This window comes from Protopterus annectens, chromosome 12.part0 (assembly GCF_019279795.1).
Source record: "Protopterus annectens isolate FY-2018-M chromosome 12.part0, PAN1.0, whole genome shotgun sequence".
NCBI classification, from domain to species: domain Eukaryota; kingdom Metazoa; phylum Chordata; order Ceratodontiformes; family Protopteridae; genus Protopterus; species Protopterus annectens.
The window spans coordinates 1361587427-1361609768 of record NC_056746.1 but is presented as its reverse complement, the minus strand read 5'-3'; the positions used below and the strand labels follow the sequence as shown (position 1 = coordinate 1361609768).

The 22342-nt window shown below is 42.0% G+C and overlaps 1 protein-coding gene across 1 annotated transcript in view; it reads right to left on the bottom strand.

Moving 5' to 3' along the window:
* The window catches only part of LAMA5 (laminin subunit alpha 5), a 1615491-nt gene that overhangs the window by 635301 nt on the left and 957848 nt on the right, over window positions 1–22342 (bottom strand). Inside the window, exons 32-34 of the mRNA XM_044090412.1 lie at window positions 20470–20609; window positions 18056–18171; window positions 16662–16873 (exon numbers count right to left, since the gene is read on the bottom strand). Coding sequence (XP_043946347.1) covers window positions 16662–16873; window positions 18056–18171; window positions 20470–20609 — 468 coding nt within the window. The remainder of the gene's footprint in view (window positions 1–16661; window positions 16874–18055; window positions 18172–20469; window positions 20610–22342) is intronic.

The window sequence follows — 22342 nt, the reverse complement described above, 5'->3', positions numbered from 1 at the left end:
TGAAGATTTGTGGATTAAATTTCCATTCGTGAAGGTCCATGATATTTCTGCTTAGGTCGTCTGCCAGAGTATTTTTCTTTCCTGGCAGGAATTGTGCTTGCAGGTGAACTTGGTACATTAGAGCTGTGTTCCACAAGGTTATGGCTTGCCTGCATAGGGGATAAGAGTGACTGCCCCCTTGCTTGTTTATGTACCACATTACTGTGGTGTTGTCTGTCTTTAGTAATAGTTGTCCTGGATGTAGAAGGTCCTTGAAAGCTGTTAGGGCATTTTGAACAGCCAACATCTCTTTTTGATTGATGTGAAGATGCATCTGGTCTGTGGTCCACTTGCCCTGAATGCATTTTACTGCCATGTGTGCTCCCCCCCAGGCGTAATCCGAAGCATCTGTCATTAGAGTTTGCCTGGCTGTGGGTTGGGTAAAAGGCTGACCCTTGTTTAGGTGACATGCCTGTGCCCACCATCAAAACTCCTGTTGTAGGCAGGGAATCATTGGAATTACTGCTTCTAAACTGTAAGAGTGTTGAGTCCAAACACTTTTTAGGTACCATTGTAAATTCCTCATATTCAGTCTGGCATGGTATTAGAAGTATGCAGGATGCCATGAATCCCAGGGCTTGCAGAATTTTTCTTGCAGGGAGATGGGACTTTTTTGCCAGTAATTGAAAATATTGAGTTAATTGAAGTTGTTTGTCTGGCGTGAGGTAAGCCATCTGGGCCGTAGTATTTAAGCTGGCACCCAAGAATATAATCTGTTGTGAGGGCACTAGTTTTGACTTATTTTCGTTTACTGTGTACCCTAGAGAAATTAGCAACTTTTTCACAGATGCTGTAGAAGAATGTCCTTTGTCTCTGCTTGAATGAGGCAGTCGTCCAGGTATGGATATATCTGAATTCCTTTTTGTCTGCAAAATGCAATTACTGGTGCCAGGCACTTTGTGAAGACCCTGGGCGCAGTAGATAAGCCAAAGGGCAGTGCAGAGAATTGGTAGTGCATTGTACCAGCTTTGAATCTGAGGTATCTTCTGCAATTTTGTCTGATAGGGACATGCAGGTATGCCTCTTTGAGGTCCAGAGTAACAAGCCAAGCCTTCTTGCCCAGCATGGGTAGAAGCTGCTGTAATGTCAACGTTTTGAATTTCGGAATATCCAGGTAAGTATTCAGAATGGAAAGGTCCAGTATTGGCCTCCAGGCTTTGCCCTTTCTGGGGACCAGGAAAAGTCTTGAGTAAAATCCTTGTCCTTGTTCCTGTTGTGGTTCTTTTTGTATAGCTCTCATGTCCATGAGGGCTGAAATTTGTTTTTGTGCCTCTGCCCATTGATTTTGTGGCAGGTCTGGCATTCCTTTTAGCTTTGGTAAAGTATGAAAGTGGAATCTGTAACCTTGAGACACAATATTCAGGACCCATTTGTCTTGGGTGATTGTTTGCCAGTTTTGAGAAAAATGTGTTCGTTTTCCCCCTAAGGGGGCTTCCAAAAGGGACGTGCTTGGCGTACACAGAGGAAAGTCATTGTGACTGTTTCCTGTAAGGTTGAGATTTGTCCTCACCTCCTTTAGGGGTTGAGGTGCCCCACTGTCATTGTCTGTCTGAGCCTTGGGATTGAGATCTGCCTCTAGGGCATCAGTATCTGCCTCTCTGTGGCCTGTCTGACACTGGAAAGGACCAATTATTTGTTGGCCAATTTTTGCTAAACCGAGGTGGCTGTACCTGTAAGAAATCCTTGACTGTTTGCATAGATTTAGCTTTATCCTCCATACAGTTTCCACAAAAGAATAATCCTCAGGAGGAGAGGCTGAAAGGATAGATTCCTCAGAATTAGAGTCCTCATAGGGGGGTAGAGAGTATCCCTAGTCTGAAGAGCAATCAGAGGAAATGGAAACCTGATCAGAGGAGTCATAGTCTGTATCCTGCCTAGGCCTTTTCTCAGGAGGGGGATAGGAACCCCTGATTAGAGTAATGAGGTTTTCGGCCATTTTAAGCATCTGTTTCTTAGGCATGGAGGACTGTCCAGGAGAATGCTGTACTTGTTTCTTTGTCTTTAATGGTGCCTTTGTCTTGGCTGTTGTTTTAATGGTAAGTTGTGAAGGTCTGAAAACACCCTCAGAAGCCGATGCCTGCTCAGTGGCTCCGGACCCATCTGAAGGATTAGTTTCCATAGGTCCAATACCTTGAGTTTCCAGAGGCCTAGATGTTTCCAAGTCGGAGTCGGAAGCGGCCTGTGGCTTTGAGGTAGCGGGTGGCAGGGGCTGTGAAAATGCCTCACTGAGAACTGGCGAACCGGCGACTGGCCTAAGAGGTTTCGTCATCGGTTTTGGACCTCAGATGCTTGTCCTTATCCTTGTCTTTGCGTTTTTTCGGTATTGAGGTCGTCGGCTGATCCGATGGCATGGTATAACTGAACCTTCAGCCAAAGTAGTGTAAAGCAAAATCAAAACGTCTTTTTATAGTGCATTTGTTAAATCTAGCACAAAACCGACAACTAGTGACATCGTGATCAGGGCCTAGGCATGGAATACAGTAAGAGTGGAAGTCCTTATGAGGTATTTGCTTCCCACAAGAAATACAATTATTAACTTTTTCTGACATCGGTCTGAGGCAAGAAAAAGGTTTCCCCAACGGGGTACTTAGCTTTATTGAAGACTTCAGATCTGAAATTCGACTTCGAAAATCTCAGGAGTTGGCCGACCGGCACTTGCGAACTGCTTCTGCTTCAGGCACTGTGCAGCAAGAAAGACTGAAGAAAATGGCGTTGGATGCATATTATACACCCCTGACGTCAGGGAAGAAGTGACAGCAACCGACGCCGGACCAAGAATTTGGAACTCTGGCCGACTGCGGGCCGCCTGATGGCAGGATAACCCAAGTGCGATGACTGCAGCAGTGTAACACGATGAACATCATTGGTATCATTAGCACAAGTTAGATACAAGGACCCAATGACTAAAATATGAACAGTGTTTGACCTCACAGAGGGGTTCCCGCTGGGAGTGGGTGTGCGTCAGGGTTCAGCTTTTAACCCACTGCTATTCATACTGGTGATGGGCAACATTAGCAAACAGGGTGAAGGGACAGATCAACAAAGTTGTTTTATGCAGATGACGTGACATTGCAGGCAGAATCTGAGCAAGAACTTAAGCAAAGGATAGGGGACTGGACCGCAAAACTTGAAGGCACATGGGATAACAATGACTGCTCATGTGCTGGGAAGAAAAAAAAGGAAAGAGGCATTACCTCTTCCCATACCTCTCACCTGCTAAGATTTAGTCACGGTGCGATCCTTTTCACCCTGAGATTTATCCTTGTTCCTCACAGACTTACTGAATTTCTCATAAAGTCAGGCCTCTTTTTGGTAATGCACCTGATTAAATTAATAAAATAAGCTTATACACAGACTACCTGAGGTTGAGAGGTGTGCCTCTTCCTGTTCAGGCAACTACTTTTACTTTGACATATTTAAGTTAAATGTAGCACTGGCATGCAACTTTGTAATTCAGACTTAAGCAAAATAAAAACTGACTTCATCAATCACATGGGCACTAAAACAGCATGCTGCACCCCAGACTCAGATTGTAAAGCCAGTAAGCTGACACAGGACCTACTTTTTATACAGATCGTCATATATGCCAAAGAACTTCTCTCTTAGCATTGGAAACTGCATACTTCAATATAAAGACTAGAAGAAGGGGTGAATACTTTATAGGTTCTACTTCAGAACTACAGACATTTAACAAAAATCTTTAACTTTATGATTGTGTGCATATGCTACCCAGCTTACCATAATGGAGTACTTTCTTTCAAATAAGACAGTTCTTTTACTAAAAATCATTCATTCCAGCAACAAAGAGTTGTACACAGCTATCTGTCTTCTGGGATTAGCAGATCGTTCACCCTGTGGGTACATCAATGACATAGCCCTCAGGGGTTCACATATTAATAATAAACTTACAGTTGGAAGACCCATTCGGAGGCTACTCTTGTAGTAACAGATGTAGGTTAGTCCCCTCCAGACAGGAGATCATTTGTACTAGAACGACATCTATTTGTGGTTACAAATCCAATTACTGTGCCTGGCTTTGAGAATAGTCCAAGAGGTACTTTGCTTGATCTTCAGAAGGGGTCTGTTCCAAAGGTGCATAAGACATCGGGTAAGAAACCTATTGTACCTGCAGGTGTTGTTAGTTTTACAATGGAGGCTTAGCTTTTAGGGTTAGAATGTTTATTTTACGAAAGTGTAGAAAGCCAAAAAGGACAGGGTCTTTCACAGCATGAACTACTAAAGAAAGGTCGCCTCTCAACAATGTGCACGACACAGAGAAGGGTGTGAGATGTTTTAGCGGGTCCACTTTGGAATTTCAAAATTTCACAATCCTGACGTTCTAAATACTGATGCTTAGAACCTCTGAATTGTGAAATCTCGAAACTTGGAAGTGGAGATCGCCACACAGTGCGGAACGGGAACATCACCATTCTCCTTCACTGTAGTGCAATCTCGGAGTTATCAAAACTTGGAAGTGGAGATCGCCACACAGTGCGGAATGGGAACATCACCATTCTCCTTCGCTGTAGTGCAATTTCGGAGTTAGTCGAAACTTGGAAGTGGAGATCGCCACACAGTGCGGAACGGGAACATTACCATTCTCCTTCACTGTAGTGCAATCTCGGAGTTTTCAAAACTTGGAAGTGGAGATCGCCATACAGTGCGGAACGGGAACATCACCATTCTCCTTCACTGTAGTGCAATCTCGGAGTTAGTACATTTAAGTTGCAGGGGGTTTGGGGGGTGCAGGGTAGCTTGCCTCCCTACAAAATCATATTTTTTGATATATTCTTGATTTTGTTTATTTATTTATTTTTTTGTTATTTCGAGATTTTACAATCTCAATGTTCTGAGCATCGGTATTTTGAACGTTGTGATTGTGAAATTTCAAAATTCCACAGTGGACCTGTTTTAGTGTAAGTTGTTTAACATAGACATTATTTAGGTATGAATGTTTGTGGGCTTTTTAAACTGGTTAAGGTGCTTTGGCAGGTAAATTCCAAATGAGGCACTGTATTCAATAATGGTCTGATAAGAGAGAAGTATAAAGAAAAAGGGCATCCTTTGATCTACATAAGATGCCTTGACAAAAAAGCTGTATGAGACAGAAAGACTTGTTGATCACAGCTGAGACATGGTAGTCAAAAGACAGCACACTCTATGGAGGAACCAAAATCTTTAACTATATGGTTGGTTTTCAGCCAGATGCCAGCTATGTGTAAGAGGAGAGGGCAGGGGCTTTACTGAAGACAACTGTGTAACGCTTCTTGGCATTTAGGCTGAGCCCATGGCTAATACACCAGGTGCTGGTCTGATCTAGGAACTGTTGGACAAAGTGGGTACTCTGAAGGGAATTGACAATTACCTCTAACTTTTAGTCATCCAAAAACATTGTCAATCACAGAAGTTTACCACTTCTGCATTAAACATTCAGCACAGGCTGTGTTGTAAATATTTGGGTTTCTTGATTTAGCTTTTGAGAAGTGAAGTTTAAATAACAGGCAATCCAAGACTGAGCCCTGTGGAATACTACTAGCCGTCATTGTCATCTCTGTGGCCAAAGGAGATACCCCTTCTACTTTTACAATGTGACTTCCATCAGTAAGTCAATTTGCTATCCAGCAATCAATGTATCGGTTAATGTTGAGTTTGGAGAATCTGTCTATTTATTTTTATTTATTTATTTTACATTTGTTAACCGGGCTAGTCCAACTGGATACATGTCCATTTTCAGTGGAGGCCCGAGGAGAAAAGCTCCGCTATCTACTACATGATAATTAACAGTATATTGTCAAATACATACACATATTCAACCCACGAGAGACAGTATAATACACAATATAAGAATAGGCATGGAGAAAAAGTACACAGTGTAAAGGATATGCAATCATGCACAATACTTAGGACATTTGAATGACAATAAGAGGAAGGTTAAAGGGATAAATGCTTTTATTTGAGTAATAGAATGGATAGAGTAATATAGATTATAATAGGATGTTACAAGTAGGCAATATAAAGTAGATTAGGGTATAGTTGCTAGATAAGTGAGGGCTTATCTTAGTAGTATAGGAAATACTAAAAGCATAAAGCTGGAAGAAAGAAAGATGTGTGCATGGGAGATGGCGAACAGGATGATCAGCTTGGGTAGTCACAGGAGCATAGCCAGTGGTTGGCTAGGTAGTGTTTTAGTTTAGTTTTAAATATTGAGATGGAGGTTTGGGATGTCAGGTTGGGAGGAAGTAGGTTCCATATTTTACCAATTGAGTTGGAGAACATAGATTCCCCTGCAGTATTCCTAGATTGAGAGGTTTGAATCAGTATTTTGCTAGATGAGCGAAGGTTTTTTAGGTTGCTATAGGGCTTGATAAGAGTGGAGAGCATAGGAGTATTGCCAGGGTGGTGAAGGGCTTTTTGGGCTATAGAGAGCTGATAGTATTGAATTAGGTGAGGTAGCTCTAGCCATCCTAGGTGGCGGAGGTTTTTGCAGTGATGTGTGTTATATGGGGAGGATGTGGCAAATCTGGCAATGTTATTATAGGCTGATGTAAGTTTATTGATGTTATATTTGGATAGGTTTGTGTATATAGGGGAAGCATAAAGTAGTGTAGAGATGAGATAAGTTCTGGCTATGGTAGTTCTTGCTTCTGTAGTAAGGAAGGATTTGATTCTATAAAGTGAACCTAGTTTTCTATTAGTTGTTTTTATGGTTGAGTTGATATGAAAGTCAAATTTGAGTTGGTTGTCAATAGTTATGCCTAGGAGTTTGGTTGTTTGGTCTGGGGAGATAAGGGTGCCATTGTTAGATGTAAGAGAGAAGTTAATAGGGGGGGATTGGTGTGTAGGTTGGAAGAGAAGCAGTTTAGTTTTCTTAGGGTTTAGAAGTAAGCAGTGATTAGAGAACCATTGCTCTATGGTAGTAAAAGTTTTTTGGGTGAGGTAGTGCAAGTCATTTTGGTTGGAGGCAGAACAAATGATGGTAGTATCGTCAGCGTATTGAATACAAGTAGATAGTGGGGTGACATGGTGTAGGTCGTTGATAAAGATGGAAAATAGAAGGGGACCTAGGATGGAGCCCTGAGGAACACCTAGGGAGGTTGGTAGGAGCTCTGAAAGATTGTTGTTCCATAGCACTGCTCGTTTCCTATTTTGAAGGTAGGAAGTAAACCAGTTAAGTGCAATACAATCGAGAGAAAGGGATTTTAGGCGATGCAGGAGTAGTTGGTGGTTCACCATGTCAAAAGCCTTAGATAGGTCTACAAAGAAGGCTGATGAAAGAAGATTGTTGTTTTGGTTGTAATTAATGGATTCGATAAAGGATAGTAAGGCTGTGGTGGTACTATGGTAGGGACGAAATCCATGTTGGCAGTTTGCTAGGAGATTATTTTGAAGGAGGTGATTGAGTAGTTGTTTATGGATGCATTTCTCCATTATTTTTGCAATGGGAGATAGAAGCGCAATTGGGCGGTAGTTTGAGTATTCAAAGGAATCCCCACCTTTGAAGAGTGGGATGATGTGGGAGATTTTCCAGAGTGAAGGTATGGTACTTTCTTTTATGGTTCTGTTAATTAGTATAGAGATTGGGTAGGCAACTGCTTTAACTGGAGAAATTCTGCTGGGATTTTGTCGGCTGAGGGAGTGGAAGGTTTAAATTTTTGAAGTAGGTATAGAATATATGACGTGGGTATAGGTTTGAGATGAAATGGTGGTGGGGTGCAGTTAGGGATGCCTAGTAAAGCAGGGTCAGGGCTTTGCTGGTTGGCTAGATTGAGTATTGTTGAGGTGAAGAAGTTATTAAAGGCATTAGCAGTATTTAAGGGTGAGTCAGGGTGGGAGCCTATTGGGCTAGGAGTTTCTACTTTGCCAGGGGATAGTAGTGTGTTTATTGTATTCCAGAATTTCTTAGGCTGGTGTTGGGAGGAACTTTGTAGCTGGATGTAAAAATCTTTTTTATCGTGTAGGATGGCTAGTTTAGTCAGGTTTCTTTTTTGTTTGTAATTAAGGTGGTCAAGTGGGTTTTTAGTGGTACGCCATTTAGTCCAGGCTTTGTTTCTACTAATCATAAGTTGTTTAGTGTTTGTTGTAAGCCATTTTGCAGTTCTAGATTTCATGCGTATAGAGCATGGGGCATGATGATCAAGAATGGTAAGGAAGGTGTGGTTGAAGTGGTTAACAGCGTCGTCTAATGGCAGGGTTTGCAAAGGAGACCAGTTGACTAGGTTAAGTTCATATTGAAACTGATGGGGGTCAAAGATTTTTTTGTTACGACATAATCGGATAAGAGGAGGTTTTGCTACATTTGTTTTGTGTCTAATGATGTAAGTTAGTGAGTGGTCACTAAGGTCATCTGGTAGGGTTCCTGTAGTGTATTTTTGCTGGGGACTATTTATTAGGATCCAGTCTAGTATGGTTTCTTTATTGTTGGTTTTATTTGTTCTAGTAGTTGAATTAATGGTTTGATGGAAACTGTATAGGTTAATATGGGTAGATGGATTTGTTTGTTTACATGTGTTCCAATCAATGTTAAAGTCGCCTAATAATATAGTTTCTTGAGGGAGAGTTGTTGAGAACCAGTTCAGTAGGCTTTCTAATAGAGGAGGATTGTTGCCTGGGGGAAGGTAAGCGCAGATGATGTTTATTGTTTTGTGTGGGTTGAGGGAGAGTTTGGCTATAATAATGTCACTGTTAGTGTTATTTGGAGGGGTAGAGCTAGTTTTACATACTTCTAAGTCCAGTTTTGTATAGAATGGCTACTCCGCCCCCTTTTTTCCTTGTACGGTCTTGTCTTAGGATGTTATAGCCAGGAGGAATAATTTCATTGTCTTTTGTAGTGGATTTAAGCCAGGTTTCAGAAAGGCAGAGGATGTCATATTTTTGGACTTCAAGTAGGGCATGAAGGCTTGGGATTTTGCTACAAATGCTACGAATATTGACATGGGCTATAGAGAGATTTGGAAGTTGGGTTGTGTGGTGAAGTCTTGGAATTTGTCAGTTGGGAATTAATGGGAGTTGTGAGGGTTTCAGGGCCTGGATTAGGGTGTATGTCACCATCTCTTAATGATAAACTTTGTTTGAGTGAGGGATTATAGAAGTCGATGTGCTTTGAGAGTATGAGAATTAGATATTTAATATGAGAGAGACAATGGTATTTTGGTTCCAGATAAGAGTTGTAGTATGTGGGACAGAGATATATAGTGTGTGTATTTGGGTGGATAGTTAGGGTGTGTTTGTTTGGAATGGTAAGAGTGGAGCTAAGAGGATGCTCATAGTAGGTTAAGATATAGGTGGTGGAGAGAGTAGTTAATATGGATAGTAGAAGGAATGGGTGGTGTATATGGGGTATGTTCAGTTAATTAATAGACTATGTTAATATGGAGTCTATTGTCAGAAGGGGCAGTCTGTGGGGGTAGGCGGAGATAGTTGTTATAATGGGTGGGGACAGGAAGAGTCAGTGATTGGAGTAGACCATGTAGGGTGTGGTTATGTGGAGATAAATGTAGAGGTTCAAGGGGCGGGTGGGATTTGGGGGCAGGGAGGGGAGCGGAGTGAGCCTGCAGGGCGAACGGAGCGGGATGAGCCAAAGGAGTAGAAAAGTGCTGTGAAAAACAATCAACCAGGTGGAAGAAGCAGGTAAGCAAGACAGAGATAGTTTGACTAGTGTGTTACAAAACAGATATACAATAAACAGTGTTTAGAAGGAGGTAGGTAGGCTGGTGGAGAAAGGGAGGAGGTATAGTAGTAAGGGAGCTGTGTAGTAAGTAATATAGTAGTAAGGGAGCTGTGTAGTAAGTAATAGATCAAAAGCAGGTTTGTGGGGGGAGGTAATGTAAGTAGAACAGAGTTTGGCAATGAGGAGAGCAAGGGCTTTATAGAGTGAGAGGGAGAGATAGTGATAGAGATAAGTGTTCAAGGGCAATAAAGGAAGGAGGGTCTAGTTCATAAGATAGGGACTGGTGATGGCTGCTGGTAGTCTTGGACGGGTTGGTAGGCTAGGTACGCAGTTACAGAGTATTGGGTAATAATAAGGTTTTACGTACATAGGCAGTCTTTACTTTAGGTAGGACGATAGACACCCTTAATGTCTGGTTGCAGCTAGTGGGCAGAGATCTGGATACAGTTCAACTCCGCCAGTAGGGCCAGGAGTCCTATATTAATGGTTGCTTGGTCCCGATAGGAGGGGAACAGATTTATAGGCAGTCTTTACTTTAGGTAGGACGATAGACACCCTTAATGTCTGGTTGCAGCTAGTGGGCAGAGATCTGGATACAGTTCAACTCCGCCAGTAGGGCCAGGAGTCCTATATTAATGGTTGCTTGGTCCCGATAGGAGGGAACAGATTTATAGGCAGTCTTTACTTTAGGTAGGACGATAGACACCCTTAATGTCTGGTTGCAGCTAGTGGGCAGAGATCTGGATACAGTTCAACTCCGCCAGTAGGGCCAGGAGTCCTATATTAATGGTTGCTTGGTCCCGATAGGAGGGAACAGATTTATAGGCAGTCTTTACTTTAGGTAGGACGATAGACACCCTTAATGTCTGGTTGCAGCTAGTGGGCAGAGATCTGGATACAGTTCAACTCCGCCAGTAGGGCCAGGAGTCCTATATTAATGGTTGCTTGGTCCCGATAGGAGGGAATAGATTTATAGGCAGTCTTTACTTTAGGTAGGACGATAGACACCCTTAATGTCTGGTTGCAGCTAGTGGGCAGAGATCTGGATACAGTTCAACTCCGCCAGTAGGGCCAGGAGTCCTATATTAATGGTTGCTTGGTCCCGATAGGAGGAACAGATTTATAGGCAGTCTTTACTTTAGGTAGGACGATAGACACCCTTAATGTCTGGTTGCAGCTAGTGGGCAGAGATCTGGATACAGTTCAACTCCGCCAGTAGGGCCAGGAGTCCTATATTAATGGTTGCTTGGTCCCGATAGGAGGGAACAGATTTATAGGCAGTCTTTACTTTAGGTAGGACGATAGACACCCTTAATGTCTGGTTGCAGCTAGTGGGCAGAGATCTGGATACAGTTCAACTCCGCCAGTAGGGCCAGGAGTCCTATATTAATGGTTGCTTGGTCCCGATAGGAGGGAGACAGATTTATAGGCAGTCTTTACTTTAGGTAGGACGATAGACACCCTTAATGTCTGGTTGCAGCTAGTGGGCAGAGATCTGGATACAGTTCAACTCCGCCAGTAGGGCCAGGAGTCCTATATTAATGGTTGCTTGGTCCCGATAGGAGGGGAACAGATTTATAGGCAGTCTTTACTTTAGGTAGGACGATAGACACCCTTAATGTCTGGTTGCAGCTAGTGGGCAGAGATCTGGATACAGTTCAACTCCGCCAGTAGGGCCAGGAGTCCTATATTAATGGTTGCTTGGTCCCGATAGGAGGGGAACAGATTTATAGGCAGTCTTTACTTTAGATAGGACAATAGACACCCTTAATGTCTGGTTGCAGCTAGTGGGCAGAGATCTGGATACAGTTCAACTCCGCCAGTAGGGCCAGGAGTCCTATATTAATGGTTGCTTGGTCCCGATAGGAGGGGAACAGATTTATAGGCAGTCTTTACTTTAGGTAGGACGATAGACACCCTTAATGTCTGGTTGCAGCTAGTGGGCAGAGATCTGGATACAGTTCAACTCCGCCAGTAGGGCCAGGAGTCCTATATTAATGGTTGCTTGGTCCCGATAGGAGGGGAACAGATTTATAGGCAGTCTTTACTTTAGGTAGGACAATAGACACCCTTAATGTCTGGTTGCAGCTAGTGGGCAGAGATCTGGATACAGTTCAACTCCGCCAGTAGGGCCAGGAGTCCTATATTAATGGTTGCTTGGTCCCGATAGGAGGGGAACAGATTTATAGGCAGTCTTTACTTTAGGTAGGACGATAGACACCCTTAATGTCTGGTTGCAGCTAGTGGGCAGAGATCTGGATACAGTTCAACTCCGCCAGTAGGGCCTGGAGTCCTATATTAATGGTTGCTTGGTCCCAATAGGAGGGGAACAGATTTATAGGCAGTCTTTACTTTAGGTAGGACGATAGACACCCTTAATGTCTGGTTGCAGCTAGTGGGCAGAGATCTGGATACAGTTCAACTCCGCCAGTAGGGCCAGGAGTCCAATATTAATGGTTGCTTGGTCCCGATAGAAGGGGAACAGATTTATAGGCAGTCTTTACTTTAGGAAGGACGATAGACACCCTTAATGTCTGGTTGCAGCTAGTGGGCAGAGATCTGGATACAGTTCAACTCCGCCAGTAGGGCCAGGAGTCCTATATTAATGGTTGCTTGGTCCCGATAGGAGGGAACAGATTTATAGGCAGTCTTTACTTTAGGTAGGACGATAGACACCCTTAATGTCTGGTTGCAGCTAGTGGGCAGAGATCTGGATACAGTTCAACTCCGCCAGTAGGGCCAGGAGTCCTATATTAATGGTTGCTTGGTCCCGATAGGAGGGGAACAGATTTATAGGCAGTCTTTACTTTAGGTAGGACGATAGACACCCTTAATGTCTGGTTGCATCTAGTGGGCAGAGATCTGGATACAGTTCAACTCCGCCAGTAGGGCGAGGAGTCCTATATTAATGGTTGCTTGGTCCCGATAGGAGGGGAACAGATTTATAGGCAGTCTTTACTTTAGGTAGGACGATAGACACCCTTAATGTCTGGTTGCAGCTAGTGGGCAGAGATCTGGATACAGTTCAACTCTGCCAGTAGGGCCAGGAGTCCTATATTAATGGTTGCTTGGTCCCGATAGGAGGGGAACAGATTTATAGGCAGTCTTTACTTTAGGTAGGACGATAGACACCCTTAATGTCTGGTTGCAGCTAGTGGGCAGAGATCTGGATACAGTTCAAATCCGCCAGTAGGGCCAGGAGTCCTATATTAATGGTTGCTTGGTCCCGATAGGAGGGGAACAGATTTATAGGCAGTCTTTACTTTAGGTAGGACGATAGACACCCTTAATGTCTGGTTGCATCTAGTGGGCAGAGATCTGGATACAGTTCAACTCCGCCAGTAGGGCCAGGAGTCCTATATTAATGGTTGCTTGGTCCCGATAGGAGGGAACAGATTTATAGGCAGTCTTTACTTTAGGTAGGACGATAGACACCCTTAATGTCTGGTTGCAGCTAGTGGGCAGAGATCTGGATACAGTTCAACTCCGCCAGTAGGGCCAGGAGTCCTATATTAATGGTTGCTTGGTCCCGATAGGAGGGAACAGATTTATAGGCAGTCTTTACTTTAGGTAGGACGATAGACACCCTTAATGTCTGGTTGCAGCTAGTGGGCAGAGATCTGGATACAGTTCAACTCCGCCAGTAGGGCCAGGAGTCCTATATTAATGGTTGCTTGGTCCCGATAGGAGGGAACAGATTTATAGGCAGTCTTTACTTTAGGTAGGACGATAGACACCCTTAATGTCTGGTTGCAGCTAGTGGGCAGAGATCTGGATACAGTTCAACTCCGCCAGTAGGGCCAGGAGTCCTATATTAATGGTTGCTTGGTCCCGATAGGAGGGGAACAGATTTATAGGCAGTCTTTACTTTAGGTAGGATGATAGACACCCTTAATGTCTGGTTGCAGCTAGTGGGCAGAGATCTGGATACAGTTCAACTCCGCCAGTAGGGCCAGGAGTCCTATATTAATGGTTGCATGGTCCCGATAGGAGGGGAACAGATTTATAGGCAGTCTTTACTTTAGGTAGGACGATAGACACCCTTAATGTCTGGTTGCAGCTAGTGGGCAGAGATCTGGATACAGTTCAACTCCGCCAGTAGGGCCAGGAGTCCTATATTAATGGTTGCTTGGTCCCAATAGGAGGGGAACAGATTTATAGGCAGTCTTTACTTTAGGTAGGACGATAGACACCCTTAATGTCTGGTTGCAGCTAGTGGGCAGAGATCTGGATACAGTTCAACTCCGCCAGTAGGGCCAGGAGTCCTATATTAATGGTTGCTTGGTCCCGATAGGAGGGGAACAGATTTATAGGCAGTCTTTACTTTAGGTAGGATGATAGACACCCTTAATGTCTGGTTGCAGCTAGTGGGCAGAGATCTGGATACAGTTCAACTCTGCCAGTAGGGCCAGGAGTCCTATATTAATGGTTGCTTGGTCCCGATAGGAGGGGAACAGATTTATAGGCAGTCTTTACTTTAGGTAGGACGATAGACACCCTTAATGTCTGGTTGCAGCTAGTGGGCAGAGATCTGGATACAGTTCAACTCCGCCAGCAGGGCCAGGAGTCCTATATTAATGGTTGCTTGGTCCCGATAGGAGGGGAACAGATTTCCTAGATGTTCAACCCGTTCGGATGGGAGACGTGCAGCAGCCAGGCCAGTGGGGAGGATTAAAGATCTATGATACCAACATGAGAAATGGTGTCAAATGTTTGGTGAGACCGAGGTAGGAAATGGGAAGTGTCTAGCTCTCTTATAAAGCTTCTGTCATCTTAAAAAAATCTCTAAGCTGCATAGATTTGACCTGCCTAAAACAAATCCATATTGATCAGGAGCAAGGGTTCAGAGGTTTTAATTGTGAATTAGTTCATCAGTAAAATGTTTCAGGACTTTACAAATAATGCTAATAAGAATTCAAAGACACTTAGCAGTAAAAGCTCTAGCTTCCTATGATCTTGAAGTGGACAAAAGTCAATAATATAAAAAAAAAATTGAATGAACGAACGAATGATTGACGAAGCGCAATTCCCTGAAAACCCCACAGATAAGTTGCACTGTATCCATTTTCCTGCATATGTGTTATTACTTTCTGCACACCAAATTTATTGTAACTGGAGCTCTGTCACTCTGGTAAGCATGTCATGTCACAAAACGCAGCCATTTGAAGCAACTGCTTTGAAAAAATGCAACTTTTTCTGTTTGCTGCAGAAAGCCAGACAGGAAAGCAACACTGACATAATCTGTACACCAAGGAAAACAATAAAAAACAGGACACAGTATTATATGGCTGATGCTCTAACCTATGTTGCTGCATTTCTGAAATGCAAGTTTGGACACTGGCTTATCATCCCTCAGGATGTGGTTAGGCCATCCAGTCTAGGTTTCCAGGAAATTTTACACACATTAAACTGAGAAGTTAAGGAGCTAGAATCAAGGATAACTTCAAAATCCATTTTACTTTCAAAATGAATATAAATAAAACCTACATAATTTATTCTTGCAAAAATATAGTAACAGAACAAAATTACATATAAATACTATTAACCTAATCACAGGCCTTCCACACTGAGTAATACATAATGACAGTTTTGCATAGAACATTTTGCTTCGCACTATACTTAAAACAAACACATAATGCAGTCATTCACCATTCATCTATCTACCGTTCATAAGTCCATCTGTCCACATCCATTCATTTGCAGGTCTTACACACACATACACATGTGTATGTATGTATATATATATATATATATATATATATATATATATATATATATATCTCCATATGGATCTACTTTGACCCATCAAAAAAGCACTTAATCGAAACGTACTTACCCATTCCCAGTTCAGCGAAACGTCACTTTAACGAAAGCATGAACTGCTAATATCCTTTCCCTGAAAAAGGAACCACTTGACCTCCATGAGAATAAAACCCACACAAACCAAAACTAAACTCACCAAAGTGGGGGACTTCACCCCCCACACCCTACTTAAATATTCCAACTCCGAGATCGCACTTCATTGTAGAAAGGCAAAGTTCACCATGGTGGCCAAGTGGTTCCTTTCTCAAGGGAAAGGATATTGGCAGTTTTCTTTAAACTGAACTTTTGCTGAACTGGGAACAGGCAAGTTTCGATTAAGTGGTTTTCGATGGATCAAAGTAGATCCATACACACACACACACACACATATATATATATATATATATATATATATATATATATATATATATGTATATAAATTTAGTATTTCGAAATTACATAGCCAAAAACTCAAAGTTCCGAAACCAGCAGAAGTGTGAAATTCAAAATCCCGAAGCACAGAGATGTTGAATTTCTACTTCCGCTGATGCAGTGTGTGGATGTATCAGTTTAATTTAGGTAAGTTTGTGTTTGTAAATGTGTTGGTTCGGGGCTTTAGTGTGTGTACGTGTGTGTTGTGACTGTGATGTGTGTGTGAGTTTCGTTTGTGTTTCGATTTGTGTGATCTCAGAGTTAAAATATATAAGTAGGGTGTGGGTGGTACAGGGGGGGCTTGCCCCCCTGCTTATCTATAGTGCAGATGCATTTATTTGATTGTGGAGGGGAGATTTGTGTTTATGTGTGTACTGTATGTGTAGAGTAGTTTTGGTATTTTGAATTTTGCGGTTGTGTGTTTTCGGAATTGTGAGTTGTGCTTGGGTTTTCGGCTATGTAATTTCGAAACACTGAATTTTGGGATTTCAGTATTTTGAGAATGCATAGTGGACCTATATATATACATACATACATATATATATATATATATATATATATATATACATACACACACACACATCTATCTAGCTATATATATATATATATATATATATATATATATATATATATATATTTAAAATTTAGTTTAGCAAATCATATATGTCTTGCTATTTTAAGCTAACATTGGATATACACATAATAAAATTAATAAACTTACGTCGACAATTTGGGAAGCCCCAGTATCCAGTAGCACAGCGGGAACAGTCTCTGCCAATCACATTAGGTTTGCAAGTACACTGCCCACCAAATGGGGCACACGAAGACCCAACTGCCCCTACCTCATGGCAGTTACAGGGCTTGGCTCCATTGTTGTAATAAGCAGAAAGTGACACAGCAAAATCTCTGCAGAAGCTGGATGAAGTGACTTGGCTGGAAAGATGATCACAGACAGTTATTTCGGTTATGCCACCATTTAAATGCTCAGATATACACACTTACAAAATATACACAAGTATAAATATAATCAGCTTGTTCTTTTTGCCCCTTCTGATATCCCCCCACATGCATTCCTTACTTCCCCAGGTGCTGTAATGTTGCAACTAAATAGTCCTTTTAGCTTCTTGCATAAAGCTTTGCTCATCTATCCCATGACCTGATTGTCCCACATCTGTCCTAACACTCAGTGGTTTTCTGCACGCAGTGCTGACCCATAAATATAGCTCAGCTGCTCACTGAACAGGAAAATGAAAGGTGGCATTTCAATCACACACATCCCTGCAATTGTCAAGGATGGGCCACACTTGTACTTAAAGCAGAAGGTCACACTTACACAAGCTGCACTCTCAGGCCATCAGGTTTACAGTATAAATCAAATTAGAGTACAAATCAGGCTTAAAAGTGTAAATGCCATGCCTACCACTTCAGTAGAGCTGCCTGTTATGAACCTTGTGGGTGGACCTCAAAATTATTGTTATATCTTTATCCTGAAATTACTGCTACAGTTTCAGGGCACTAGTTTGCAGGGTCATAATGTCAGACTTTGCATTTCCACTTCTTGTACTAGGCCAAGCTTCAGGTCTTGAACCAAATATCTCCTATGAAACTCACAAGACATAGGGCGAGTAAGGTCCTTGTGGGTAAATACGCAGTTCACATTGGTGTTTATCTGTGTCTTAGCAGAAGTCTGGAAGGACACAAAACAGGAAAGGCCCTCTACAGCCTGTTCCGAATAAACAGGCCCTGCATCCCATAAACCTTTGCACTCTTGCTTTCCTCTGCCATTGTTTTGGCACTTTCAGTGTGGACAACGGTAGCATTTCAAGGGACAGTACCTACAGGGTGGACATAAATACTTTTATAATTTATAGCAGCTGCAGCAAAGACCATGGCCTGAGTAGCAGGGCCCCATGGGAAGGTGTAGAAGAGGAGGCAATTAGAGAATTCCCAAAGTGATCCCCAAAGTGAAAGGCTAAGCTCCATTTTTCTCCCTGTCATAATTAGTTAATTTAAGTTAACAAAATCTTTTTAACAAAACTGAATGCTGTACTGGCAGCTACATGCAACATGCTGAAGTGCGAATCTTACACCTGATTTCCTCTGGTGGCTGCTTACTTGATATAGAAACTGTTAGCACCACAGTTGCTGATGAAATCATAGGATTTGTCCAGATGCTCTTCAGTCAAACAGCTAGAGTTGTAAGTTTCTGCTGGTACCACAAGGACATAATCCTGGAAAAGACAAAGGAATTGTGAATGCAGCACCTTCTTAATTTGTGGTGTAACTATACAAACTCTGAGACTGAGTCATCTGATTTACAGGTTACAATTAACTCATGAGAAAGGTTCTTCAAGGAGTTATCTGTGCATAAAAAACATGAGAACATTCGGAAGTTTCTTAAAAGTACATTTAAAAACAAAAGTGTATTATCCCAATACATCTAGCGTATGCTACAGAGTGAAGACCTTTCCCTTTGGTTCATTTATGCACCATAACCCTGATCTAAATAATAAGACCCCACTTTGGGTACATAGTGAATTGGAAAACTGAATGTCTAAAATTGCAATGAGTGCAAAATACAATTACTGAACAGTAACACAAAAGAAACCATTCAGGGCCCGTAATATTTCATGCAACATAAAGGTTACCTTACGCATCAAAGAAATACATTCTCAACATTTTACTACAACCCTGCTTAATTACAAAATGCCTCTGGAATGACACATCTACAATATACATCATTATCAAGGATTGTGTAAACTTTTGTTGGTAGGTAAATTTGAATTTAGTGAGAGGAAATATGGCTAGTGTAACACAGCCTTTTCTGTTAAGTTTGTCACAGGACAGCAGCTGCTTATCAAGCAAACATGTAGTAAAGCAGACATGACAATCACACACATCCTGCAAGACTGTCATGTTGTCATGGGGAATACATCCATCCCCTGACAAACATGTAGCACTCCAGATATGGTCTGTACAAGACTGTTTACTAGTAGAGTGTGATTACCATAGCCTTTCATGAAATAACCTCAGAGATTCAAATAGATCAGTGTACTTCATATTTTTGGGATGACCAGCTGGGTGGGGCAATACATCATATATTCTCTGAAGTTCAGGCCAACACAAAGGGACTCTGGCTGGCAAAGTTCGCAGAAGATTGCAAGCCATAATTAACTCCCCAAGTGATGCTGACATCCTACAGAAAGGCCTTAATGAGACCAATGACTGGTGTCAGAACCATGGCCTTAAGCTCAATGCCAAAAAATGTGTTGTCATCCCCTTTGGGAAAAACCAGGTTTCCACGAATTACCACATCGATGGTAGTCCACTAAACGCAGAAGGCGCCATAAGAGATCTGGGAACACAGGTTGACAGTAACCTTTCTTTTGACCACCACATTTCCACTGTGGTCAGAAAGTCCTTCTATGTGGCACATCTCATTACTAAGGGTTTTGCATCCAGGAAGAAAGAGGTCCTTGTCTCCCTCTACTCTTCCCTCATTAGGCCAATCATCGAGTATAATGCCCCATTTGGCATGTACCTCACTAGACACCTGCAACAACTGGAGAAGCCACAAAAGTACCTCACAAAGAGGATCCTAGGCCTTAAACACGTGTCCTATATGGATAGAACTATTCTCTGTCTCATATTGCCTACTTAGAGGTGATCTCTGCTTACAAAGCCATGTCTGACCCAGCTCTGTTAGAAATGCTACATCTAAAGAAATCCCAATCCCTGTGCACTACACACTCCAGAGACCTCAATCTCATTACCACAATCAACAGAACAAGCTGGAGGGACAGGTTCATAACCCAGAGATTGTCCATGCTATGGAATAGACTTCCAATACATGTCAAGCAGAGTGCCTCACTGGCCCTCTTCAAGTGAAATCTTGATGAGTGGATGGAAAATAGAAAATTCACCCCAGGGATCACTCCAGTGGCTCTACTCATGGCCGGCCTTAGGCATAGGCCAACTAGGCAGCCACCTAGGGTGCCGGTCTAGCAGGGGCACCTTTCCAGTATTTATTTGGTGTAGGTAGACCAGGATGCGGCAAGAGGTAATGTGTTGGGGGTGCCATAGAGCCCTTTTGCCTAGGGCACCAGTTAACCTAGGGCTGCTCCTGGCTCTACTTGACAGAGGCACTGGGAACTAAGGTTGGGTGGCATGATGCCAGGGTAATCCTATGGGCTAGGCTTGTAAAGGCTCCAGGGCCATTAGCCTAGTACACAGCTATGAACCTATGAACCTATATGACTTGTCAATATGACATGAGTTTTCTGATACAAGACCTGTTGCCCGGGGGATAAGCATCACTATAATATTTGGGCTCTGTAAAAAATTCTGAAATAAAATGAGGTGGCATCTGACAGTTGTGCAAACTCTTATGTACAATACCTAGAAACTTCTAATATGCCACTCAGCTCACCTGTGAAAAAATAAGAATGAAATATACCATCCAATGATTAGGAGATGAAAGCTATAATACATATCAATTCATTTAATGTATCAGAACCATAGGAACATACCAGCCAGATTGTTTTTCCTTCTGGGACTCGAATGCTGACAGACAGATCATTGTCTGTGACATCTAAAATGACCTGACTCTCAGAAATTACCAGACTACGGCATCCATATCCATGAGGACAGAAGGTTGCATTTGCATAACCTGAAATGGAAAGAAGAAATTATTTATGCAAAGATAAATGATATCATCTCCCAGTAAACTGCATGTGTGTAATACAAGGCAGCAATTTATGAAGAAAAAACTTAAGCTATGATCGCAGAGACAGGATTAACTAGTTTTTTTGGGAGGGGATACTGAATCATTTACCTAATCAGGTAAAAGCTGCAGTTCTCTTCAGAACCCAATTGTTTTGGTCACGGCCTGTGAAAAGGCTGGATCTTTGATCAGAATTAATGTGGGACACTTCCAATCCATTCCAGACATTGCAGCATGGCCAGTTTTCCGTGGATTACAAATAACGATACTGACACAAAGCTGTGCACGTCATGTACCACGTAGTCTCACATCAATGAATTTACTTCTGATCTTGTGAGCTGACTTTTTAATTTATTTCTGTAGAGATGTGCTACTACTTTACTTTGTTTTTTAACAGGCATATGTATTATGGGTTATTGTTATAAGTTTTAAATAGCTTTGTTTCCATTTTTATAATGTAATACTGGCTAGTTTTTGGAGGAGATTACACTGTTATACTTATTGTCGGGGGTACTTTCTACAAATCAGTGCACTATTTCAAATATCCTGGCTGCATCTATACATTAGGTGAGACATTAAACCATATACACATTTGTCTGTTGTGGTGAAATCCTGGGTAAGTATACAAAATCACAAGCTACTTAAAATATATTGGTCAAAGTTCTCCAGCGTCTCTATTTTTGTGTAATCAAACAAAACTATTAAATTTATTTTCTAAGTGTTGCAAAAATACCTGGAAACCTTCAAAGAGGTAAGCCAGACATGGAAAGACAGATACATGCTGGAGCGATAGATACATCTCCCAGAGACTGCCACATCTCTGGAACAATCTTCCAATTTACATGAAATGGAGCATCTCCCTGACCCTCTTCAAACACAACCTAGATCAATGGATGGGTGATTGCAATGCATCCATATTCCTCCTGGACAGAAGAAGTCAGTATTAATTACCATATACCTTTACCTCTGTGAACTTCACTCACCTAACCACTGACAATTGGGGAACTTGGGATAATTTTGCTACGCTTGTAAGGGCTCTAGGGATGTTAGCCTAGAAACCACATATGAACCTATGTGTAACACATTTATACATACACACCACTACACAATTAATTACATGTCCATTTCTAATAGGTCAGTTACTTAATTTCATCATATCACATTAAAATAAGCAATTAGAAATGCTTCTTTCAGATGAGGTGTTAAACTGAGGCCCCATCTGCCTGAGGTGATAGTAGGTCAGTTGGATGTGAAAAGATCTATGGCACCTACAGAAAAAGACTAGGTGAATTTCCCTTGTATTCTGAACACATTTCCTCTAGTCAGTATGAATGCAACTGCGGGTCTCCCATTAAAACAAGCCACTGACCTAGTGGGACTAACCTGGTCAACAAAGTGTAAATAAAAATAAACAAAAATAACAAATTCCCACCAAAAGCAGCTTTTCACCAATAAACTTGTAGAAAAACAAATAAAGAAAATAGCGGTGTCTTCTTAGGTAACCACACTTTAATAAAACAATAAAATCACCTCCAGTTAGTGCTTTTGTCACAGCTCTACAGAGTCTTCTTCAGACTGAGGGTAACTTCCACAAAATTCCTTTTTAAGGCTTCCATTATGACATGGTTTATCTCATCACATGATTACTAGTACATTCACTTTAAAATGTCACACTCTCT